Below are 19,557 nucleotides of genomic sequence, written 5' to 3'. Positions count from 1 at the left end.
GACCGGGAATCCTGTGGGGGGTCCTGTGTGGGTCTGGGGATCCGTGAGGGGCCGGGCATCCTGTGAGTGGTCCGGTGAGGAGGCGGGGTCGGGGCTTGGAGTGGGGGTCCCGTGAGGGGCCAGACTGGGTCTAGGGGTCCCAAAAGGGGCCGTGTTGGAGCTGGGAGTTCTGTGAGGTGTCTGGTCTGGGACTAGAACCAGGGTGTCCAGTAAGGGTTCCAGGTTGGGGCTGGGCTCCCTTTGTAGCTGCTGCAAGGCAGAACCTGGCCCCTGGTGCTGGAAGTGCTCCTGGAGCTGTCAGTGTCCAGCCAGGTGAGCAGTGCTGCCCCTCGCCTACAGGGACCCTTCCAGGGCCCTGCAGCCTGAGGGACCCCCCGACTTCACCCCAGGGCTAAGTGCCCACATTTTTGGTACAGCATCCCAAGCTTGTCAGATATGCTGTGGGACCAAAACCACACAAAATTAAGAAATTGACTTTGAAAACACCCGGTTGCTTAGCAAGAAACTGATCTTTATTTATAAAGTGATAATGAGAGGATGGTTGCTCTGAAGTGCTGCCCGTGTCCCTCAAGCATCTCAGGGACAATGGCAGCACTGGGAGCAGGGAGGTGTTGCTGAAACCTCTGGGATTCCCCAACCTTCTGGCCACCAGCAGTTCACGGAGCCCTCAGTGAACCACAGAGGGACCAGGGAGAGTCACTCCTGGTGTTTCCTTCTGGCGTTTGTTTCCTCTGCCTTCCCTTTCCCTTTCCATTTCCCCTTTCTCTTTGCATTCCCGTCCACTTCAGGTTTCCTATACCCTTCTCTTTCCCATTTACTGATTGCAGAAGCGGCAGCAGCATTTTTAGGGAAGTAGGATTACACGAGGCATCACAGCCAGGCCTGGGATTCTTTGGGCTTGTGGATTTTCCCACTGTCCCTCTGCATTCATGGGGAGACAGACAGACAAATCCCCTTGGATATCCAGCCCTTAGCATCCATAATGAGTTTTCCTGCCTTAAATTTGCCTTTCACAGCCAAAGTATCCTTGAGCATGAATAAGGATGGAATTGGGAGAGAAACGTGTCTTGTCATCAGAGATTTTCCAACATCTTGAGGAGGTGTTCCCTAGGCTGGGCCAGGTACCTCCTACTCCAAGCCACTCAGGAGATTGAGGGTATACAGGACCACGAACAGGGCTGCCATGGCCTCGAAGGGCTGATCCCTAGGGACAGCTGATCCATCTTCCTGGAGCTGCACTCCACTCATCTCCACCAGGGCCATGGTTAACAGCTGTTCCTCCTTGTGTGGGAAGGAGAGCAGCTCAGCATCCACATGGAAAGGCTCCTTCCTGTTCTCCAGGTCGTGTTTCAGGAGGTTTTCAACCTTCACAGCAACAACAAAAAAAGCAAAATCAGGATTTTAATCAGTAGTCAAGTTGTGACATCAGTATGGAAATGTTGTTAGAATTAACATAGCCCCCGCCTCCCCTTGAAAGGAGCCAAGTGTGATGTGTGTTCTCACCAGCTCCAGCTGTTGGGACACAATCTTCCTTTCCAAGGATTCCAGCAGCAGCAGCAGCTGATCCTCCAATAACTCTGCAGAAATAAAGTGGGTTTGGATCCAAAACCACCCACCAGGTGTTGGAGTTTCTCGTGTGATAGGGATGGGAAAGAGTGAAGAGGATGGGAAGGGTGATCATTTCTTGTAGGAAATGCCCATTTGGTCAAAAGTTCTCTGGATGTTTTAATAGAAATTATTTGTGCAGCCTCACTGTGAGAGTGATACGGCTGTTTGTCACAGAATCATGGAATATGGAGTTGGAAGGGACCTACAAGGAGAATTGAACTCCCATCTCTGCACAGGACACTCCCAACAGTCCCACCCTGTGCTGAGAGCAGTGTCCAAAGGCTTGTAGAGCTCTGTCAGCCTTTGGGCTGTGCCCATCCCCTGGGGAGCCTGTTCAGTGCCTGACCACCCTCTGGGGGAAGAACCTTCCCCTGCTATCCAACCTAACCCTCCCAGACACAGCTCCAGCTGTTCCCCGGGGTTCTGTCCCTGGTCACCAGAGCACAGATCGGAGCAGCCCCTTGGGAGGAAGCTGTGACTGCACTTTGAAGGAACCCTGGATGGGTGCAAAGGGGGTTTCTCTCGTCTCCTCACCATGGGACTCAGATGTAGATTCCACTTGAGGAAGAGTAAGAGAAGAAGGAAAGAGGGAATGGCAGGACTGGGCATCATCCCTGCCTTGATTTCCCTCTTAAAGTCCCAAAGCCTCACCATGCAAAGCGTCAAAGATGTAGGTGATTCCCTCTGCCAGCTGAAGGAGAAGATCTCTTGGAGAATGCTCTAAGGTGCTGAACAGGTCTTTTAAGTCTGGGCTCTCAGTTTTCAGCTGATAACCATCATTTTCCTCAGGAACTTCTTCCATCTGTGGGGGAACAAGGAAAAGAAATGTCAGGATTTGGGGGCAGAGGCTGCTGCTTGTCCAAAGCAGGCAGGTGTGCCGAGTGAGGGGATTTTGGATGGACAGTGGTGACACAGGACAGGTAACTTGTGGGGCAAGAGGTGTGGTCCTGGATGTGTCTGTACTTATAAATTGTGGCAGCAAGAGAAGCTTCACTTACTTTCTGGCTGAGCTCTTGTAGGAGGTTCTTGTCCCTCATCACAGTTTTAATGGTGTTTAAGACTATGAGTAGCAGGTCAGGAGACAACTCGGGGAAAATTCGGCAGGAGTATTTAACTTCTCTCAGCACTACTCCTAATTTTCCTTGTGAGGGACCTGCAAACCAGAAGGGATCCAAATCTGTCACTTCTGAACCAGGAGTTCACGGGCATCTCTAAATGCAGAGTTGGAAACACTAGTATGAGTGTTTCTGAAGCAATATGGAATTCGGGCAGTTGTGATGTCTCAGGGAAGAGGCAAATGCATCACTCCAGGTGGTTTGTTTTATGCTGGGAGATTCCATCTTACCCAAAGCAGGTAAAAGTTGTGCAAGTGGAAGCTGTGAAAATACATTACTTACCATCAGCTACGTAATCTGCCCTTCTCATGGCTTTTGCTGGGAAATAATCCAGATCTGCAACAGGATAAAAGGGACATTTATGGTGTTCTACACCAGCCTTCCCACTTGTGGTCACCCACCCAGTTTTCTCCCTGGCTCTTCTCTTCTGAGTAGAAAAAGAAAAGAAATAACCCAAACTCTGCTCTGTGTGCAGTTTATCAACAGGAGCTCTGCAGCTCCTGAAACATAGATTTGAGGCTTCCTTCTTTCTTTACTGACCCCTCCCCAAACAGCATCTTTGACCTTGCATGGGTTATCTGACCTTTCCCAGGTGATTTCTGTTCCTCACACTGCCTCCATCTCTTTGCAGACAAGCTGTGGGTGGCTCTGTGGCTAAGTGATACTTCCTAAAATGTTCTTCCTCTTGTGCACTGTTTCCGGAATGGAGAAATTGGTCATTTCTGGAAGTTGCTTACCCCATGCTCCATCTCTAATGTGTAGCTGGATGGTCCTGAAGGCCAGGGTGCAGCCCTTGGGTATGACTATGCTTTGTTTGTCCTCCTTGGTGCTCTGGATAAAGAAAATAACTTGTTAGGACACCTGAGTGCAGGTGTCAGGGAAGGGAGGAGAGAGAAGCCAAACCTGTGCACAGAGCGTGCTGTAAAATTTGGCCTTGAAGCCCCCGTCTGCCTTGGTGGATTCCTTGTAGATGGTCTCCTCTGAGGCTTCGAGGATTTCAGTGACCACGTATAGGTGGATGTCTGTTCTCCGTAGCTGTCGGATGAAGGAGTGATCCATGTTGATTTGTCTAAAGGAGAAAAAGGATGGGAAGGGTCTGGAGCACCAGGAGCGGCTATGGGAGGTGGAGGGGCTTAGCCTGGAGAAGAGGAGGCTCAGGGGGTATCTTGTCACTCCCATTTCCTGTCAAACCTGTCCTAGTTAGAGGGAATTCCTGCCCTAAGGTCTTAATCTTAGTTTTAGGCTGTTGAAAACCCATTGTTGACCTGTTGTGGGCTGGAGGAGGTGACTGGAGTGTGTGTGCTCCCTCATCATTCCTTACCTTTCTCTTCTCAGTGCCTCCAGTGATTCCAGTGATACGCTCTTCTTCTGGGGTTTGATGGAAAACACCTTGGACAGAGAGGCAGCTCCTTTCAGCTCTACACTTGCAGGGTCAAAAGAAATGCTGAGACCTCCATCAGCTTGGTCAGCGCTGACTTTTGTGAGAGTAAATTGGCTGGAATCTTGATGGAAGGACACTGAAATAATTCCATGCATTATGTTAAACAGGATTACACAGACTCAGCACTGTAAGGATAGCACCCACAGGAAAGCTGGAACATGATACAGTTCAGCCATAAATGACCCAAACACATGATCTATGGAATTTGTGAACTTCAGATTGATAAATTTGGGCTTTACCTATGCTTTTACCATCTTCTCCAGGCAGCAGCACATCATCCAGTGTGAACCCTGTCCGCTGGTAGTAGGGAGCTGGGTGGAATACGGTTTTTGATTTGCTTTTTTTTTTCAGTAGATAGAGAGGCCTGAAGTGCTCATTGTCTGCGATGCTCTCGACAGGGACCAATTCTTTGCTTGGATCCATTTGTTTTACAAGGAATTTGGTGAATTTTTTAAACATTCTGCTGTGGCTGAAGTTTTGAAGCAAAGCCAAGTGGATTTTTGCCTTGGGAAAGAGGCAACACAAGTTAAGGCAAATTACTTGAAATAATAGCAGGACATTGCAACAAAGTGTTACTTTAATGTTTAAGATGATTTCAAAATAATGACTCAAAACCCCCCCCCCCCATTGTCCAAGGACACAAGTTTCACAGGGTTGTTACAGGGAGTGTTGGAGAGGAAGCAGCAGGAGCTGTGAGTTGTTTGGCCTTGTCCCCGTTTGCTGATGATCCCCAGTGATTGTGCAGAGAGAACGCAGCTGGCAGACTCTGAGGGTGCTGCTTTTGGGGGCAAATGTCCCCCAAAATAGAGAGAAATCACAGCCCAGCCTCCTTGGGCAGGCCCTGGTGGTCTGCAGGGGAGAGCTGCTGTTTGAGGGCCAGAAAGAAATCCCCGTTTGTTTTCTGACACAGCTTGTTTTTATCAAAAAGTTTCAGTTTCGCTTTTCTGGTTTTTTACGGGATGGAGCTGGGGAGGGGAAATTGGGTAATCCAGACTGGTTTGGGTTGGCTGGGACCTTAAAGCTCATATTGTTCTCCCCCTTGCCATGGTCAGGGACACCTTCTCTATCCCAGGTTGCTCCAAGCCCTGCCCAACCTGGTTATGGACACTTCCATGGATGGGGCAGCCTGTTCTGGGGTCTCACCATCCTCACAGGGAGGAATTTCTTGCCAATATCCCATCTAACCTTGCCCTCTTTGAGTTTAAACCGTTCCAAAGACAAATAGCCTTGTGTGCTCAATGTTAGTAGCACTTGCAGGACTCATTCCCTTGGAAGTGTCCAAGAAGAGAGAAAAACTAAACGAGCACTTGACAGAGAGTTCCCACCAACCCTCTCCCGTACCCAAAGCTTTGGGATTATGCACTTGCCTGTTTGTGGGGTGGGAGGTGTGCGGAGCAGACCACAGGGCTGGCGAGGTGATGTGACCTCTGGAGAGCAGCAGGACTGGGGAGAATCTTCTCAGTCTTCCCTTCTGCTCAGCGATGTGGAGTGTTTGCTAAATATGGGAGCTGTGAGTTGCACAGCTGGCAACCCCACAAACCCCCGGCAAAAAGTAAATTGATTTCTCTTACCTTGCTCACGGGGGGCTCCCCAAAGCAACTCCTGGGCAGGGGGAGTGTTAGACCTGATCCATGCTGTAGGATCCCTGGCTGTTCACAGCAGCTTATCAGGAGTTGTTCCCAGCTGTGAGGTTACTTCAGCAATTTTACGTCCTCATCACCAGTGTTCCACTTCCACAAATTGGCCGTTGCTTGCGTCACTCTTCCTTTTAGTCGCTGAGCGGAGTCTGTTATAGGGGCTGTGGATAACTCAAACTTCTACAGATGCAGGAGATGCGAGTGCACTGCTGGAAGTATGTCAGACCAGATTGGACAGGAAGGTGCCCCCACCCCTGGCAGCAAAAGGGATTGCATGGGCTTTAAAAGGTCCCTTCAAGCCAAACCATTCCATCCTTGCATGATTCAACTTTATAGAGCCATGTAATGTTGCCCTTCCTTTACAGATGGAGAAATGGACTCAGGAGGGGATATTGGCAAGAAATTCCTCCCTGTAAAGGGGGGTGAAGCCCTGGCACAGGTTACCCAGAGAAGCTGTGGCTGCCCCATCCCTGGAAGTGTCCAAGGAGAGATTGGACAGGGATTGGAGCAACCTGGGAGAGTGGAAGGTGTCCGTGCCCATGGCAGGAGGCAGGAATGGATGAGCCTTAAGGTGCCTTCCAACCCAAGCCATTCCGTGTTTGCTGGACTCATAGCCATGCTTGTTTAACAGCAAAAGCCACCCATGTGAAGATTCCAGGAGGCAAGTGCAAGTTTTTACCTGAATAGTTCACTTTTATTAGTCTCTCTTAGAATACTGTACAAAGGAGTAATAAAAATATTCACACTTTTATTTTAGAAAGTTCTCTACATGAGACTCCTGTATCCACAGCAAAAAGAAGGCTATTGGGAAAAAAACCCTAAAACTTTGTACAGAACATTCCTTTAAAAAACCCTCCCAACTAATTCAGCTGATTTAACTGATCCAAGGAGGGTATGGACACACCAACACTCGCATGCTTAAAAGATATTCTAGGCAATGATAAAGCAACATAAGTCACAAGGAGGAATATTAATGTGTTAACCCACTGCTGTCCCCTCCTTGAGGGCCAGTACCGAGCTTCTAAAAACAACCCCAAATTGAACAGTAATTCAAACGTAAAAGTACTCAAGAATTAAATAGCCCTCCATCTAGTTTATTTTAAAGGCTTTTTTCTGCAAAGGTTTGGACTGTTTGCCAGCCTGGTAGCTCTGTGAAACAACTCCCAAGCCAGGATTGCTGATTGAGGAGCATCAGGCTGGGAGGACTTGCTGGTTTTCCGAGTGTCCTGGAGCAGGGGCTGCCGTACCCCGTGGATACATGCGTAGTGCTGACAGTGGCTGAGGAGGCTTTGCCCAGTACAAGATGGGACAGGCTGCTGCCAGCTCCTGAGAAGCATTCCAGCCTTTCAAAAGCTTTTCTCCTTCATTGCAGAACAAAAGAGAAAAGTACCTTCTTACCAGGAATTGTTTCTCTGTCACAGGAGATTTGATCTCTCCAGGTGAGAACTTGCCCTGATCACGATGCAGGACAAATGTGAGAGGAAACCTGTCAAGTGTGGTGTGATCAGAACCCCATTTCAAATCAGTAATGATCAGTTATCTCCTCCATGCAGGCACCTGGGGAAAACTCTGCTCTCAAAGAAGGAGCTCTGCTCACGTTTTGTTTCTCCTCCCACAATGTGGCTTCACCCCTGATCTGTCCCCTGCCAGGACACGTCTGACCACCCCTCAGCCTGCCCACGCTGTCCTTTCACTTCAGACTGCCTCAGGTACACCCAAGAACGGTGCTTTAATTACAATTAACTTACTGCTTTTTAGTTTTAGTTTAGTTTTAATTGATCCTGACACCTACCCTTAAGCCAGGATCTTCAGAAAGATTCTACCCGATGTGTAATTGTTCAAACACTTATTCATCATATATAGATACTTAACTCTCCACAACAGAACGTGAAATCTTTCTTCAACTCTCTCCTTTCCATATGTCTCCTGTTTCCATTTATGTTTCCCTTGATTGGATTCACTGAGTCCAAGTTAATCTCAGTTATTCCATGGGAAAACACCACACCTGTGTTGTAGTGTCACGTGACTCCGGCATCGGCTGTTATGATCATTTGTGTGAAGGAGAGAAATAAAAAAAAAGTTTACTTTTGTTGCTAGGCAAAGCCTTAATTACAAGTTTGGGGCTTTAGGCTTTAGAACCTGCTTGTTTGAGAAGTTTATAATCCCATTCTGCATCTCAGTTGATCTTTAATTTAAAGAAACAGGGTCAGATGTCCATAGTGTCCACAAGTAATGTGTTCAAAGCCACAGCTGTCCTAATGCGTTCAAGGAGACTCTGGGAATTGTTGTATCAAAAAAAGCCGATCCCTTCAACTGATAATTATTCTAAATTTACAGTTCTGTGATGTGCATATGCTTAGAAATACCCAGCATATGTCTGTCTGTGAGGAAATGTTTGAAAGCATCTAAAGACTGTTTCTGCTGCAAAAAAGATGGTTTTCCCCATGTTTTCTAAGACAATAATTAGTTTTCTTTCGTTTCCCCTGGAGATGGAAGTGGTGTCTGGGCAGACACTCAGGTCTGTTCAGCACCACAGTCAGCATTTCAGGTCCAGCCTCAGCCACCCTGCCAGGACCTGCCCCCCTTGGAGTGGCCTTTCCCGCAGGAATACTGCTCATGTCTGTGTCATTTCCCAGCTGATTGATGAAATATCTCTATTTTGATCACAATTATCATTGTCTAGTAGCTTAAAGAGCCGATAAGGGTAAAAGAGTACCTCAGCTAAAGCAGCAGCTCTTCTGTCCTGGGTTTGAAGGTTTAACCTGCCCATCAAGGAAGTTGCACATCTGTCAACACCCTGGGGTCCCAGCCAAACTCTCTTCTCCTTCTACCTGCTTCTACCTCCTTTTCACTTGAATTTCCACTTTTCAAACATATTAGGGAATGATTCTCCCTGCATTCCAGCAGCCCTCTGAGGTACACGCCGTATTTTCCCTTCCCTATAGCAGTCCCATAGGAAGTCTGAGAGAGAAGTGAAGCAACTTGCCTAAAATTATGCATAGAGTAGTAACAGATCTGAAATTCCCCCTTCCATATCCTATGCTCAGAACATCCAAAACCTCAACACTCTCCACCATGGACTCTAAAGCTGGATTTGCTACTGCAGGGGAAAAAAAAGCAGATTTAAAAGATTTATACCATTGTCAAAAAAGGTGAGACATTATAAGCACTAAGACAACAAAAATACAGGTTTTCGTGGGGTTACAGGGGAAGACTGAGGGAAAACCCATTCCATTTGGGACACAACGCAAAGGAAAAACAGGTAATTCTGATTTTCAGTAAAACAGTAAAAAGCTGTCTCAGCCAGGAAACCTAAGCCTGCTTTATTTAGGTGGTAATTTTAGAGGGAAAAGGCTCAATTTTGTTCCTCTGTGAATCTATTATCAGTGACCCATTAACTCCTTCTGCTGGTCAATTCATCTGCTGCTGGTGCTGCTGCTCACACAGCCCTTGGGCGTGGAGCTGAGGGACAGATTTCCAGGTAAGCCAGAAATCCAACCCTCGCTTCCCTTGAGTCCATGGAGAACTGGTAAATCCCAGTCACATGCACTTAAGCCACCAAGGAGCTGAAGTGAGGAGACAAATTCCAATGAAATCAAGGATGGCTGAGTGCTTGATTAGAGCAATCAGCCCTCCTCCTGTACCTGTCCATCGTCAGCCTCTCCCACACCTGTCCATGTCCATGTTGCAAGGAGCTCCATGGCATTTGTTGTTGGTTAATAAAGAACCTGTCCCCAGCCCTTGATCCAAATGCTCACTGAGCCCCTGGGCACTTAAAAACAGCAGGTTGGGATGGGGAGAGGAGTTACCTGGGCAGATTTAGGCATAAACTGAAAATAATGGGCATAATTTAGGATCTATCCACCTTTTCCCTGGACCACACGGATGGTGCTGTAGGAAACCAAAAGCTTTGTCAAAATGGAGGTCATTCCTTCCTGGGCTGTTTTTAGGAAAACAACTTCCCTTCTCAGCGGTGTCAACGATTGCAGAATAAAAATTTGTTGTTCACTTCCCCCTCCCACTTCCTACCTAAAACTGGAAATCAGACCCCAAAACAATCCAGTCCTGGGAAAGTCTGGCTGTATCCCTTTGGATTTCCCCCATGTTCTGCTCAAAGCACCCAGCTTCAGGAAGGGAAATGTATTTTAAAGTGCATTTACCACAGCAATAGTACCAGCACTAAAAGCTTTTCCCCTCATCCCTATCCTCGTCATTCCACGTCTGGAATAGATGAGACTCTTCCCAGAATTCATCCTGTACCTCAAAGTCTCAGTGGTTTTGCATCTACTGATGACCCTGGGATAAGAGAAATCCGGTGTTGCACGTCCTGCTCCGCACTAAACTACTCTGGAGCTGGTTTGGATTTATTGGGCACGAGGATCCAGCATGCAGAATGTGTCTGTTGGGATCTGCATTTAAACAGCCGCTGCGAAACCACATCCAGTCTGCGTGAAGGAGGAAACGGGGCTGGAGAGAAGGAATCCTCCCTTTGCCCCGCTCCTCTGCCATCCGCTCCAGCCATGCCGCTCAGTACTTGTTGATCCCAAAGATCCGGACTCCGTGGAACTGAGGCAGTTTGGGGATCAGGACACTCATGAGGGAGATGGTGTTGATGATGAAGTGTATCCGGTCATACTTGGTGTAAAAGCTGGTTAGAAAATACCTGGAAAGAGAGGGTGGAAACAGAGGGAAAGCTGTGGCATTCCATGTGTTTGTCTCCCGGGACAGAGCAGTGATGGATACTGGGACACGAGGCAGCTCAGCCACCCCAGAATACTCACAGGACGATGGGCATGATGGTGAGGAACTTGCGGGAAGCGGTGAACTGGACTCCATAATCCATCTGCTCCCAGTGCGTGAGCAGCCGGGCCTTGCCCTGGTCCGGGGTCTCGAAGGGGGTTCCCTTCACGGTGTGCAGGAAGATGTACATGCTCTGCAGGACACACAGCGTGAGGCACACGGGGCCCCGCATCCCAAAAACCCCAGATCCAGGGCAGCGGATCTGGGAGCTTGCACCCCCGCGCCGTTCCACTAGAGGGATGTGGCGCTGCTGGAAAACCCGGAGCGGCCAGGGAAGCAGGGAAAGGAGAGTTGGGAAAGGCCGGGGCAGCTCGGCTGCTCCATGTCAAGCCTCTCGCTCGGCTCCCGGGTGTGAGCCAAGGAGGTGGTGGCAAGATTACAGCCCTGGGATCTCTGCGATCGGGAGATTAGCGCCTGCCTGCTTCAGCACGGCGGAACGCTCCCCGAAAACATGCTGGGAGAAGGTCTGTCACCCCCTGATTACCAGGGGAACACAAGTCAGAGACAAAGAGTCTGGCTACACCACAGATCCAAAGTACAGCCACTCCTGGCCTTTAAATGCCTTTTTGTCCCCGGAACTTAAAGCTGCAGGGAAGATGGATGAGAAGCCGGCGGCTCATGAGCTGAGCGCTGAGCAACTCCAGTTTGGGGGTTTGTGGTTGTTTTTATCCCCTGAGCAGCTCCAGTTTGAGGGTTTGTGGAGGTTTTTATCCCCTGAGCAGCTCCACTTTGGGCGTTTGTGGAGGTTTTTATCCCTCACTGGTAATAACTTATCATGAGGGTCCTCAATCCCTGTCATTTTTGTCTCTGGAATATTCCCAGGCTAAGATATTATTTAAAATAAAAGATACACAAGCAGTTGCTCCCTCCCTGAAGTTTTTTGTCCCCTGTGCCCAAGGGGACCTGTGTGGAGATTTGATCTTTAGAGGAAGAAATCAGTTCCTGGACCAGTCTTTTACTTTAAGCAGAACAAAATCTGGGAGTTAATACTGTTTTTTCTTAACTCTCATGAAGCCAATTCAGGTTTTACCAACCCTAGCGATGTCTTGCCAATATCTGGGGCCTGTCACAGACCCCTTTGGGAACGGGACACGACGAAGGACTTGCCCTGCAGGAAATGAATTCATGTTCCTTCTGAGCAGCCTCACCAGCTGTTGCTGCCTCACCTGTACCTGGGCTGGATTTAAATCCATGACCCAGAGGCACCAGTACAGGCTGAGGGCTGGAGGTTGAGCAACTCACCCAGCATCTTTGGAAACACAAAAGAATTGTTTCAACAGGAATCTCAGCAGATTGCTCAGAGGAACAGCTGGGCCAAGGTTCCCCTTAGGTGCCCCAGGTCACGCCGCTCCCTTACCAGGTTGTGGATGATGTTGGTGAGAGTCCAGACCACAGGGACGCTGAAGAAGGGGATGCTCAGGAGCACGACGTGCAGCAGCCCGATGCCCAGCACGTAGGACAGCCAGATGCCGCGGCTGTTCATGACTCGGGTGTTGGGGTTCACCTCGCTGTGTGCCGTTCCCACGTTCATCCTGGCTCTCGTGGCTGATGGGAGCCCCTGGAACAGAAACACTGAGGTCAGAGCCTGGATCCAAACTGCTCAGCGGGGCTGAGCACCGGCTGGTTGTCAAGCCAACCCAAAATCTGCTGTTTGCTATAAAAATCCCAAGTCAGTTCCCTCCTCTGCCCCTCGTTATAGCCATTCTTAGAGCTGACGTCGCTAACTCCGGGAGTGGTTGAGATTTGGGAATTATGTGTGGGAAGCTTGTCTGTGACAGAAGCTACTTGTGATTTGAGATGTTTTCCTGGAGCCGAGGTGTTGAGGTTCAATCCCACGATTGCCTGACAAAACTCAAACCAATACTTTTAAGCACTTTTAAATCCTCATTACACTGTTAATCATGGAAACACACAGCACAGGAAGCTTCCTGCATGTTTATGGAGTCAGCATGCCTTAAACTTGGGAAGGGAACACAGTATTTGCAGAGGAAAGGCTCTGTATCAACAGATCTCCTAATTAATTTAACTACATTAACAGGGTTCTGCACAGCTCGGCGGGTTTGCTGGTCTCCTGCTCTGGCTCACGTGTTTTGCCTTCAGATGTAAGACTTACAGAGGGGAAAAAAAGAGGAACAAAAAAAAAAAAATTGCCCCCCAGGGAAGGAATGAAATTCTTCTTGAAGAACGTAAAAAGCAAAAAGGGAGAGATAACAGGGCAAAGTGCCTTGGGAGGATGTTTCAGGAGGAAGAGCTGTGGAGGAGTTGGCCCTTCCCCTACCTGGAAAGAACAGCTGCCACGTAGGAGGAGCACAAAGATGGTTTTCTGGACAATGCCAGGAAGGAGAGGAAACAAGAGAGTGTCACCCTCTCAGAGCAAGTCCTTGGAGTGGTGCCCCTGAGACAGTGAAGGTATCAAGTGGCTTTTTGGACTGACACAGTGCTAGTGGCAGCAGGTATCGGTCAGCTCCCAGGCTGGCTGGGAGCAGGAGAGCTCTGGCTCACTGGTATCCAGGGATTACAGGAAACAGCACAAACTAAACCCACTGTAAAGCTGAGTATCTTCACACCAAGATCAGGGAAATTCTGATGTAAAATCATCTTTGTGTCCCATGGAAGCGGAGTTTGATGAGATGATCCAGTTCATCCTCCTTGGCTACAGGACCCCACGGTGAGGGCTGTTTCCTGATGTCTGGCCTCGTGGCTTTGCTGTTGCTTCCCACAGCTGGAAGCTGTGTTGCTGTTCCCTCCAGCTCTCCGGAGGCAAGCCCGAGCCAGATCCAACATCCCACTCTCCTCGCTGCCAGCTGTTCCCAGCTCCCTCGTGGAGCACTGGGCCTGGCTTGCTTCAGGAGCTGACTCCATCCCCGCTCCTGCCCAGGGCTGGGACTCACAGCCAGCCTCTGCTCCACAGCTCTTGGAATGCTCCAAGTAACTTGCAAACCTCTTCCATCCACACAGGCGGTTGTTGCTGCAGATCCTCACCTTCCTCTATCAGGGAGCTCATACCTGAAGAAGGATTTTGTTTCCAGGAAAGAGGCTGCAGGTCTGCGGGGTGCTCACTCCCTTGCTGCCCACCCTCCAGCTCACCAGCTTGTGGATATTCCAGAGAAAAGCCCGAAGTTTGGTCTGGAAACAGGACTGGGAGCCAGAGCTCAGCACTTCACCCCTGGCAGGGGGAGCAGCTCTGTCCTAAACCTGCTGCAATTCCCAAGCGCTCTCAGAAGGAAAACTGGGGGTTGGGGTGAAGCATAAATGAGTCAAAAGAAGTCAGATTGTTACAACAACAAAAAGCAAAACACCCTATGGAATGTGTAAACAGGCATGCTGAGAGCCAGACATGGGAAATAGTTCTCCTGGATGTTGGGTGAACAGTGTCCAGTCCTGGGAGGAGCTGGAGAAAATGAGCAGAGGTGTAGGAAAAACATGACCTGCAAGGACAGCTGGAAGGAAACGGGTTTGTTTAGTCTGGAGGAGGCTGGAGACAGGCGTGAGGAACAGTCGGATGCTGCACAGAGAGCTGTGCCTGTGGGGTTCCAGCTGTGCAGCAGGACAAACCACATGGCTGGGTCTTGGAGCGACGCGGGGGTGCAGGAGGAGGGAAGTGGGAAGGGACTGTCCACAGAAAGGGATCCTTGCTCTCGCTGGAGGCCTTAAAATCTAGTTTCATCAGCAGTTAAAAAACTTCTCTCCAGGAATCTTTCCTGAAGTGACATCGTTATCCAGAGGCTGTGGAAGCTCCCTGCAGCCACAGGTGCACACGGCCGGTGCTGTGGAATTTCCAACCACGAGTGTAACTTCCAAAAACTAAGGAGCAGCGTGGACTTGGTCTCCTCTGCAAACGAGGGCAGTTGCAGACCCACAGCTGGGTGGGAAAGGGCCCAATTTGGAAGCTCTATGTGAAACAAGTCTCCTTTCTGTGCCTCAGTTTCCCTTCCTTGTAAAATTAAGAATTAGAGGGGTGGGATGCTGCAACATACGAGAGGTTAATTCATTCTTGCAGGAGATACAGACATTGCTGCAATGAGGGTGATTCCATGTCTCCAACTCTGTCCTTCCCCACCTTAAATATTTCACCAGCTCTGCCCTGGGCTGTGCAGCCCTTGGCCCAGCTCTCTTGAATTTTGGATTGCACAAGCCTGGCTGAGGGCACACGAGTTCCCAGAGCTCTGTCTCTACCCTCATCCCACATCCCATGTTTGCTTTCTAGTTCCACACCAGGATTTGTTCACCTGCAGGACAGCAAGGCACAGCCTACCATGGGAAGGACTCCAGCACCCCGCTTCCCAGAGCAGCTGCTGCCAGGCTCTGCTTTCCCACTCTTTTTTGGGACACAAAAGCCTGAATGTTGCACCAGGCTGAGGGTGAAGGTCAGGGCTGTGCTGACATTGGACAGTGGCCATCCAAGGAGGGGAAAAGTCGGAGCTGTGGCCAGTGGCAAAGGGCACAATGTGGCGGTGGAGCTGAGCCCTCCCTCTGCCTCATCCTGCCTGTCCTACTGCCTGTCCAGGGGCAGCTCCTTCCTCACCTTTGTCCCCAGAAGAGTGTGACCACCATCTGCTCCTGTACCCTTGCTTAACGCTTGAACTTGATGATCTTAAAGGCTTTTTCCAACCTAAATAAATGATCCTATGATTTGGCAGTGCCGTCACCCTTCCCCAGGGATTGCAGGATCATGCTCCGATCCTGGCACCCCACTGCAGGATCTTCACTGGGCTGGTGAGAGAAGGAGGGCTCAGGTGCTTATCTTGATCTTGAGTGTTCCCAGACTGCAGGTGATGAAGATCCCACACAGATCTAAATCTCTGGCAGCAACAGCTGCCACCTCCCAGACAAATCCTTTAAACCCTTCTTTGCCGATGGCAACGGATGAACCAGAGCACGGAGGACATGGGGGACCCTGGTGAACTGGGCTGTGCTGGGAGGCAGGTGCTGGGTGAGAGGTGAGACTGGGACCACAACGCTCTGTGTCCGTCCAGCCCGGAGCCGTGTTGGACATGTCTGAGCCCCAGCGCTGCCCGGTTCCTCCTCGGGGGGCCCGGGGCTGCCAGAGTCCCGGAGGGGACACGGAGAACACGGGGACGAGGACACACGTGAGCCGCCCCGGCTCAGTGCGGGGGTCCTGCCCCCTCGGCCTTTCCTCATGGATTTAACGGGAAATCTTGGACACGAAAGAAAGGCCAGGCTTGGGCTCCTCCGGGCGCACATGGGGTCCCAGACCCTACTTTCCTCCCCGTTTCCCCGGGACGAGACGGTGCCCCGGGAGGCCGGGGCAGGACCCGCTCCCGGCCGGGCTCTGCACAGCGCGACCCCCCCGTGGGGACCCGCACGACCTAACTGGGACCCCCCACTCCCACCCCGCCGCTTCCCAGCTCCATCCCAGCACCCGCTTCTCCTTTTTGGGGTGTTTTCCTTTCGGGCCGGGCCCATGCGAGGCACCTTCCCCCGGCCCCGCCGCGGGGCTCGGCCGCCGCCGCCCCCTGGGAGGGCTGAGCCCCCGGTCCCGCCCCACGCCCCCGGACCGCACTCACCGCTCCCGCCCGGTCCGGCCCGGCTCGACTCGGCAGGGCCGGCGATCGCTCCGCCGCGCTCCCGGTGCGCTCCCGGTGCGCTCCCGGCGGCCCCTCGGCCCGCCCCGCCGCGGCACGCCGGGAGCTGTAGTCCGGCAGCACCGGGAGAGGCGGAGCCGCCATGGGAACCGGCGGGAGCGGCTCCGGGAAGGGCATCGGGGGCTCCACCAACCCCCGCTCCGCGCACAGAGAACCCCAGACCCCGCGGGGTGCGTCCAGCCTGCCCGGGGAGGTTGGGCTGCCCCCCAACCCTCCCCCCGCCTCTCTTTCCCAGGGGAAATCCGAGGGTGGGGAACACTGGGGCAGCTTCCCTAAGGAGCTGTGGCTGTTCCATCCCTGGAAGTGTTCGAGGTCTGGTTGGACGGGGCTTGGAGCAACCTGGGAGAGTGGAATATGTCCCTGCCCATGGCAGGGGGTGGGACTGGTTGATTTTTAAAGTCCCTTCCCACCCAAACCATTCTGATTCCGTGATACCGTGAAAATCCCATCAGCAGCATTGTGCAGACAGCCCGGGCAAGCCGGCAGCGCTGCAGGACACCCTGCCAAGGTCGGGGCTGGGAGCGAGCGCAGGATTCCAGCGCTGGAGCGCGGGGGGAGACCATCTGGCTCCGCTTTTGTTTGCACAACCATCAAAGCTCATCGCGTGGGGCTGGCACGGCCCACGGGTGCCGCAGCCATCTGTGCAGGGCTCTGTGTGTGCCTGCTGCCGGCTCTTCCAGCAGCGGAGGGGCAGCGCCGGAGCCACTTTGGGCTGCAAACCCCCTGCCCGGAGACGAGCAGAGCCCCTGGCTGTGTGCGGAGCCCGGGCGCGGCGCTCCCGGCTGCCCGCGGCGCACATGTGGCTCTGCCGGTGCCATTCGCACTCCCCCGACCTGGCACAGACACTTCCGCTCGCCAAAGCCCGCGGTGGGTTTTGGTGTTGGCCCAGGTGGAGTCACAGCGACGTCGAGGTTCCCTGAGTGCCCCTGTGCCTCCACTCTGAGCTCTGTGTCCTGACCCTGTCTGCATCCATCAGGCCTTGGCTCCAGCCGCACATCCTGACTGGGCACGGCGAGGGCACAGAGACCCCGCGGGCTGCCAGGGCCGGGGCTGCCTGGGTGTCATAGGCTGGCACCGTGTTGCTGGCAGGGCACGGGGGCACTTGCCGGATCCAGAGCTCAGCAGTGTCTGCTTCCAGAGGGCTTTGGACACGGAGAGACGCATATGTGGGGTAAAGCAGATGAAAGGCCGCTGATTGCCACCCTGCGGAACCGCGTTGTCCCTGCCCGGCTCCTCTGCGGTGCCCTCTTGGCAGGGCGCGGTGCGGGGATGCCGGCGTGCGGAGGCGGGGGATCCCACGGGATCCGGTCCTGCTTTGCAGGAGATCCACGCACGCACAGCAGGCTCTATTTTTATCCTGCTCCTGCCTGACTGAGCAGCTCCCTGCGCGGTGACATCTAATTTAGCAGCTTCCCCGCACCCCGCTGGCTCCGCACGTGAGGGGGAAGCACAATGCAGCAGCTATTTTTAAACGCCAATAAATATTCATCCCTCTCCGTGATGCAGCAGCCGCCGCTGCCGGTGGAGCGCGGGGGGGACCCGACCCGCTCCCTGGGCTCCCCACACCGCGCTCACCCGCCCAGGGAACACCGGCACTGGGGGCGGGGAGTTCCCTGGGGGGATCCTGCCCCATCCGCTCACCGGCAGCTGCACCCGCGTTCACTCCGCGCTCAGGGGGGCCGTTCCCGTGTGGATTCCTAGGCCTCGCTCGCTCCCAGCCTCTCCCGGTGCCGGGCCGTGCTCAGCTCCCACTCTGCTGGCTGCCGGTCCCGCTGCCCGGTCGATGCCGGTTATATTTAGCTCCGTGGTGGCAGCGAGAAGCCGGTGCCAGCTATTTTTAGCCATCCTGCGGTGGGAAGGGTCCGCGTGGGTCGTGCTGCACTGCAGGTTTTGGGCTGGTGGGTGCCGTGTCCTCCACGTGGGAGCCCCGTGGGGTGCAGCCCTGGGGCTGCTCCCACTCCCGGATCTGTGCCCTCTGCCGGGATCACCCGCCACCTCTCTGGGTCCCAGCTCAATCCCCCCGTGCACCTGCCTGTCACCTTGGCCCCTCGGCCCCGTCCCGCGGCGGGGGGCTGTGTCATCGGAGCAGCCACATCCCAACATGCCCATCCCTGCTCCCGCTGCGTGCACAGCTCTCCGCAGCACTGGGAATGGTGATGGGCAGCACGGGGCTGCTCCAATTCCTGGCCGAAGGGGGAGATGCCAGAGAAGTGCTCGAGAGTACCAACTGTGGCTGCCGGCTGCTGCTTGCCAGCCTCCCGGCCGTGTCCCGAGACAACCCTGCCCGGTGACTCCGGCACCGGTCCGGCGTCGGGCTTGGCTCCGGTCCTGGAAACATCGAAAAGACCCCTAAGATTATCGACTCCAACCAGTAACCAAGCACTGTCACCTTCACCACTAAACTATGTCCCCAGGTGCCACATCTACACGTTCTTAGAGCACTTCCAGACCCAGCAATGGCCGGGCCCCGGCGGAGCGCAGGGGGCTCCGGGGAGTGCGGGGGTCTCTGGGGTGCATCTGTCCGTGGCCTTGTCTGGCTGCCGTCAGGTTCCCTTTTCCTAATTGAGGCAAGATCCAGGCCAGGCGCCTCCTAACCGGTTTATCCTCCCGCAGCAGCGGGAGAACGTCAGTGCCCGGGGCCGGGCTGTCCCGCCGCGGAGATCCAGGGCTGGGGCAGCGGGAGCCGCGTCCCTCCCGGCGGCCCCGGGGCCCGGTAACGGCGGCCGCTCTCCATGGTCCTGAGCCAGCCTCGCCGGTGCCCCGGGGCGGCGCGACCCCGAGCCGCGGCCCAGCCCGGCGATCCCCGGCCTGGGAAGCGGGAGGCTGGGCTGGGGACCCACTCCGGCCCCCCTGGATCTCACCCCGCCTGGTGCCGCCGCCGCGGGTCGGGTTTCCCCGAGTAAGCGATGCCGGTACAGGACGGGGGGGGCACCGTGACCCCGCCGGAGTGGGAGTAGGGGTGTCCTACTCCCCCCGAAGAGCTGGGGAGGGGATGAGGGGATTCCTGGGGGGTTGCGGGGGCAGCACCGGGGGGCGCCGAGGGCCCGGGGAGCCGGGAGGGCTCCCACCGGAGTTCGGAGGGGACGCGGCAGGGCGGAGGCCATGGAGTGCCCCGGGACGCGCTGGCACCAGCTGCCCCGGGATCGGAGGTCCCGGCAGCTCCTCGCTGGGTCTCTCCGGTGTCTTCCCGCCCATCCCGGTCTGAGGACCCGGGGCAGCGCTTCTCCCGTAGGGAGAGGAGCTGGGAAGGCTTCGGGCAGGGGGCCGGCGGTGCTCGGCACTGCACGGCCCCCCGGCGGGGCGGGCCGGGGGCGGGGAGCCCCGGGGAGGCCCGGGCGGAGGATCCCGCC

At 53.7% G+C, this 19,557-nt stretch overlaps 2 protein-coding genes across 4 annotated transcripts; both read right to left on the bottom strand.

Moving 5' to 3' along the window:
• Positions 1 to 489: 489 nt before the first annotated feature.
• Positions 490 to 6,235, bottom strand: GSDMA (gasdermin A). Of its 2 annotated transcripts, none has more exons than XM_010412743.4 (11): positions 5,736 to 6,235; positions 5,532 to 5,659; positions 4,404 to 4,668; positions 4,045 to 4,240; positions 3,627 to 3,792; positions 3,461 to 3,554; positions 3,006 to 3,059; positions 2,607 to 2,761; positions 2,260 to 2,410; positions 1,504 to 1,577; positions 490 to 1,365 (listed from the first exon to the last, which is right to left on the bottom strand). In XM_010412743.4, the coding sequence occupies exons 3-11, from the start codon at positions 4,621 to 4,623 to the stop codon at positions 1,129 to 1,131; spliced, it is 1,347 nt and encodes a 448-aa protein (XP_010411045.3). In that variant the 5' UTR covers positions 4,624 to 4,668; positions 5,532 to 5,659; positions 5,736 to 6,235; the 3' UTR covers positions 490 to 1,128. The 2 variants fall into 2 exon arrangements, with proteins under 2 accessions (XP_010411045.3, XP_019149421.3); XM_019293876.3 differs by having other exon boundaries at positions 5,532 to 5,635; positions 5,736 to 5,817.
• Positions 6,236 to 6,469: 234 nt separating this feature from the next.
• On the bottom strand, positions 6,470 to 17,919 carry ORMDL3 (ORMDL sphingolipid biosynthesis regulator 3). Of its 2 annotated transcripts, none has more exons than XM_039565789.1 (4): positions 17,849 to 17,919; positions 11,959 to 12,159; positions 10,583 to 10,734; positions 6,470 to 10,464 (listed from the first exon to the last, which is right to left on the bottom strand). In XM_039565789.1, exons 2-4 carry the CDS (start codon positions 12,130 to 12,132, stop codon positions 10,329 to 10,331), a joined length of 462 nt encoding a protein of 153 aa, XP_039421723.1. In that variant the 5' UTR covers positions 12,133 to 12,159; positions 17,849 to 17,919; the 3' UTR covers positions 6,470 to 10,328. The 2 variants fall into 2 exon arrangements, with proteins under 2 accessions (XP_039421723.1, XP_039421722.1); XM_039565788.1 differs by lacking the exon at positions 17,849 to 17,919 and adding an exon at positions 16,130 to 16,236.
• Between the last annotated feature and the right edge of the window lie 1,638 nt (positions 17,920 to 19,557).

This window comes from Corvus cornix, chromosome 27 (genome assembly GCF_000738735.6).
Source record: "Corvus cornix cornix isolate S_Up_H32 chromosome 27, ASM73873v5, whole genome shotgun sequence".
Lineage (NCBI taxonomy): Eukaryota > Metazoa > Chordata > Aves > Passeriformes > Corvidae > Corvus > Corvus cornix.
Note: the sequence above shows the minus strand (reverse complement) of the source record. Positions and strands in the feature narration are given on the sequence as shown.

Coding starts and splice junctions, on each gene's coding strand:
- GSDMA (XM_010412743.4), bottom strand. CDS start 4,623: ATGTTTAAAAAATTCACCAAATTCCTTGTAAAACAAATGGATCCAAGC. Junction 2,762..3,005: donor GGCAGATTACGTAGCTGATG/GTAAGTAATGTA, acceptor TCTGGTTTGCAG/GTCCCTCACAAGGAAAATTA. Junction 1,366..1,503: donor TGTCCCAACAGCTGGAGCTG/GTGAGAACACAC, acceptor GTTGCTGTGAAG/GTTGAAAACCTCCTGAAACA.
- ORMDL3 (XM_039565789.1), bottom strand. CDS start 12,132: ATGAACGTGGGAACGGCACACAGCGAGGTGAACCCCAACACCCGAGTC. Junction 10,735..11,958: donor CCAACATCATCCACAACCTG/GTAAGGGAGCGG, acceptor TGTGTCCTGCAG/AGCATGTACATCTTCCTGCA. Junction 10,465..10,582: donor ACCATCATGCCCATCGTCCT/GTGAGTATTCTG, acceptor CTCTCTTTCCAG/GTATTTTCTAACCAGCTTTT.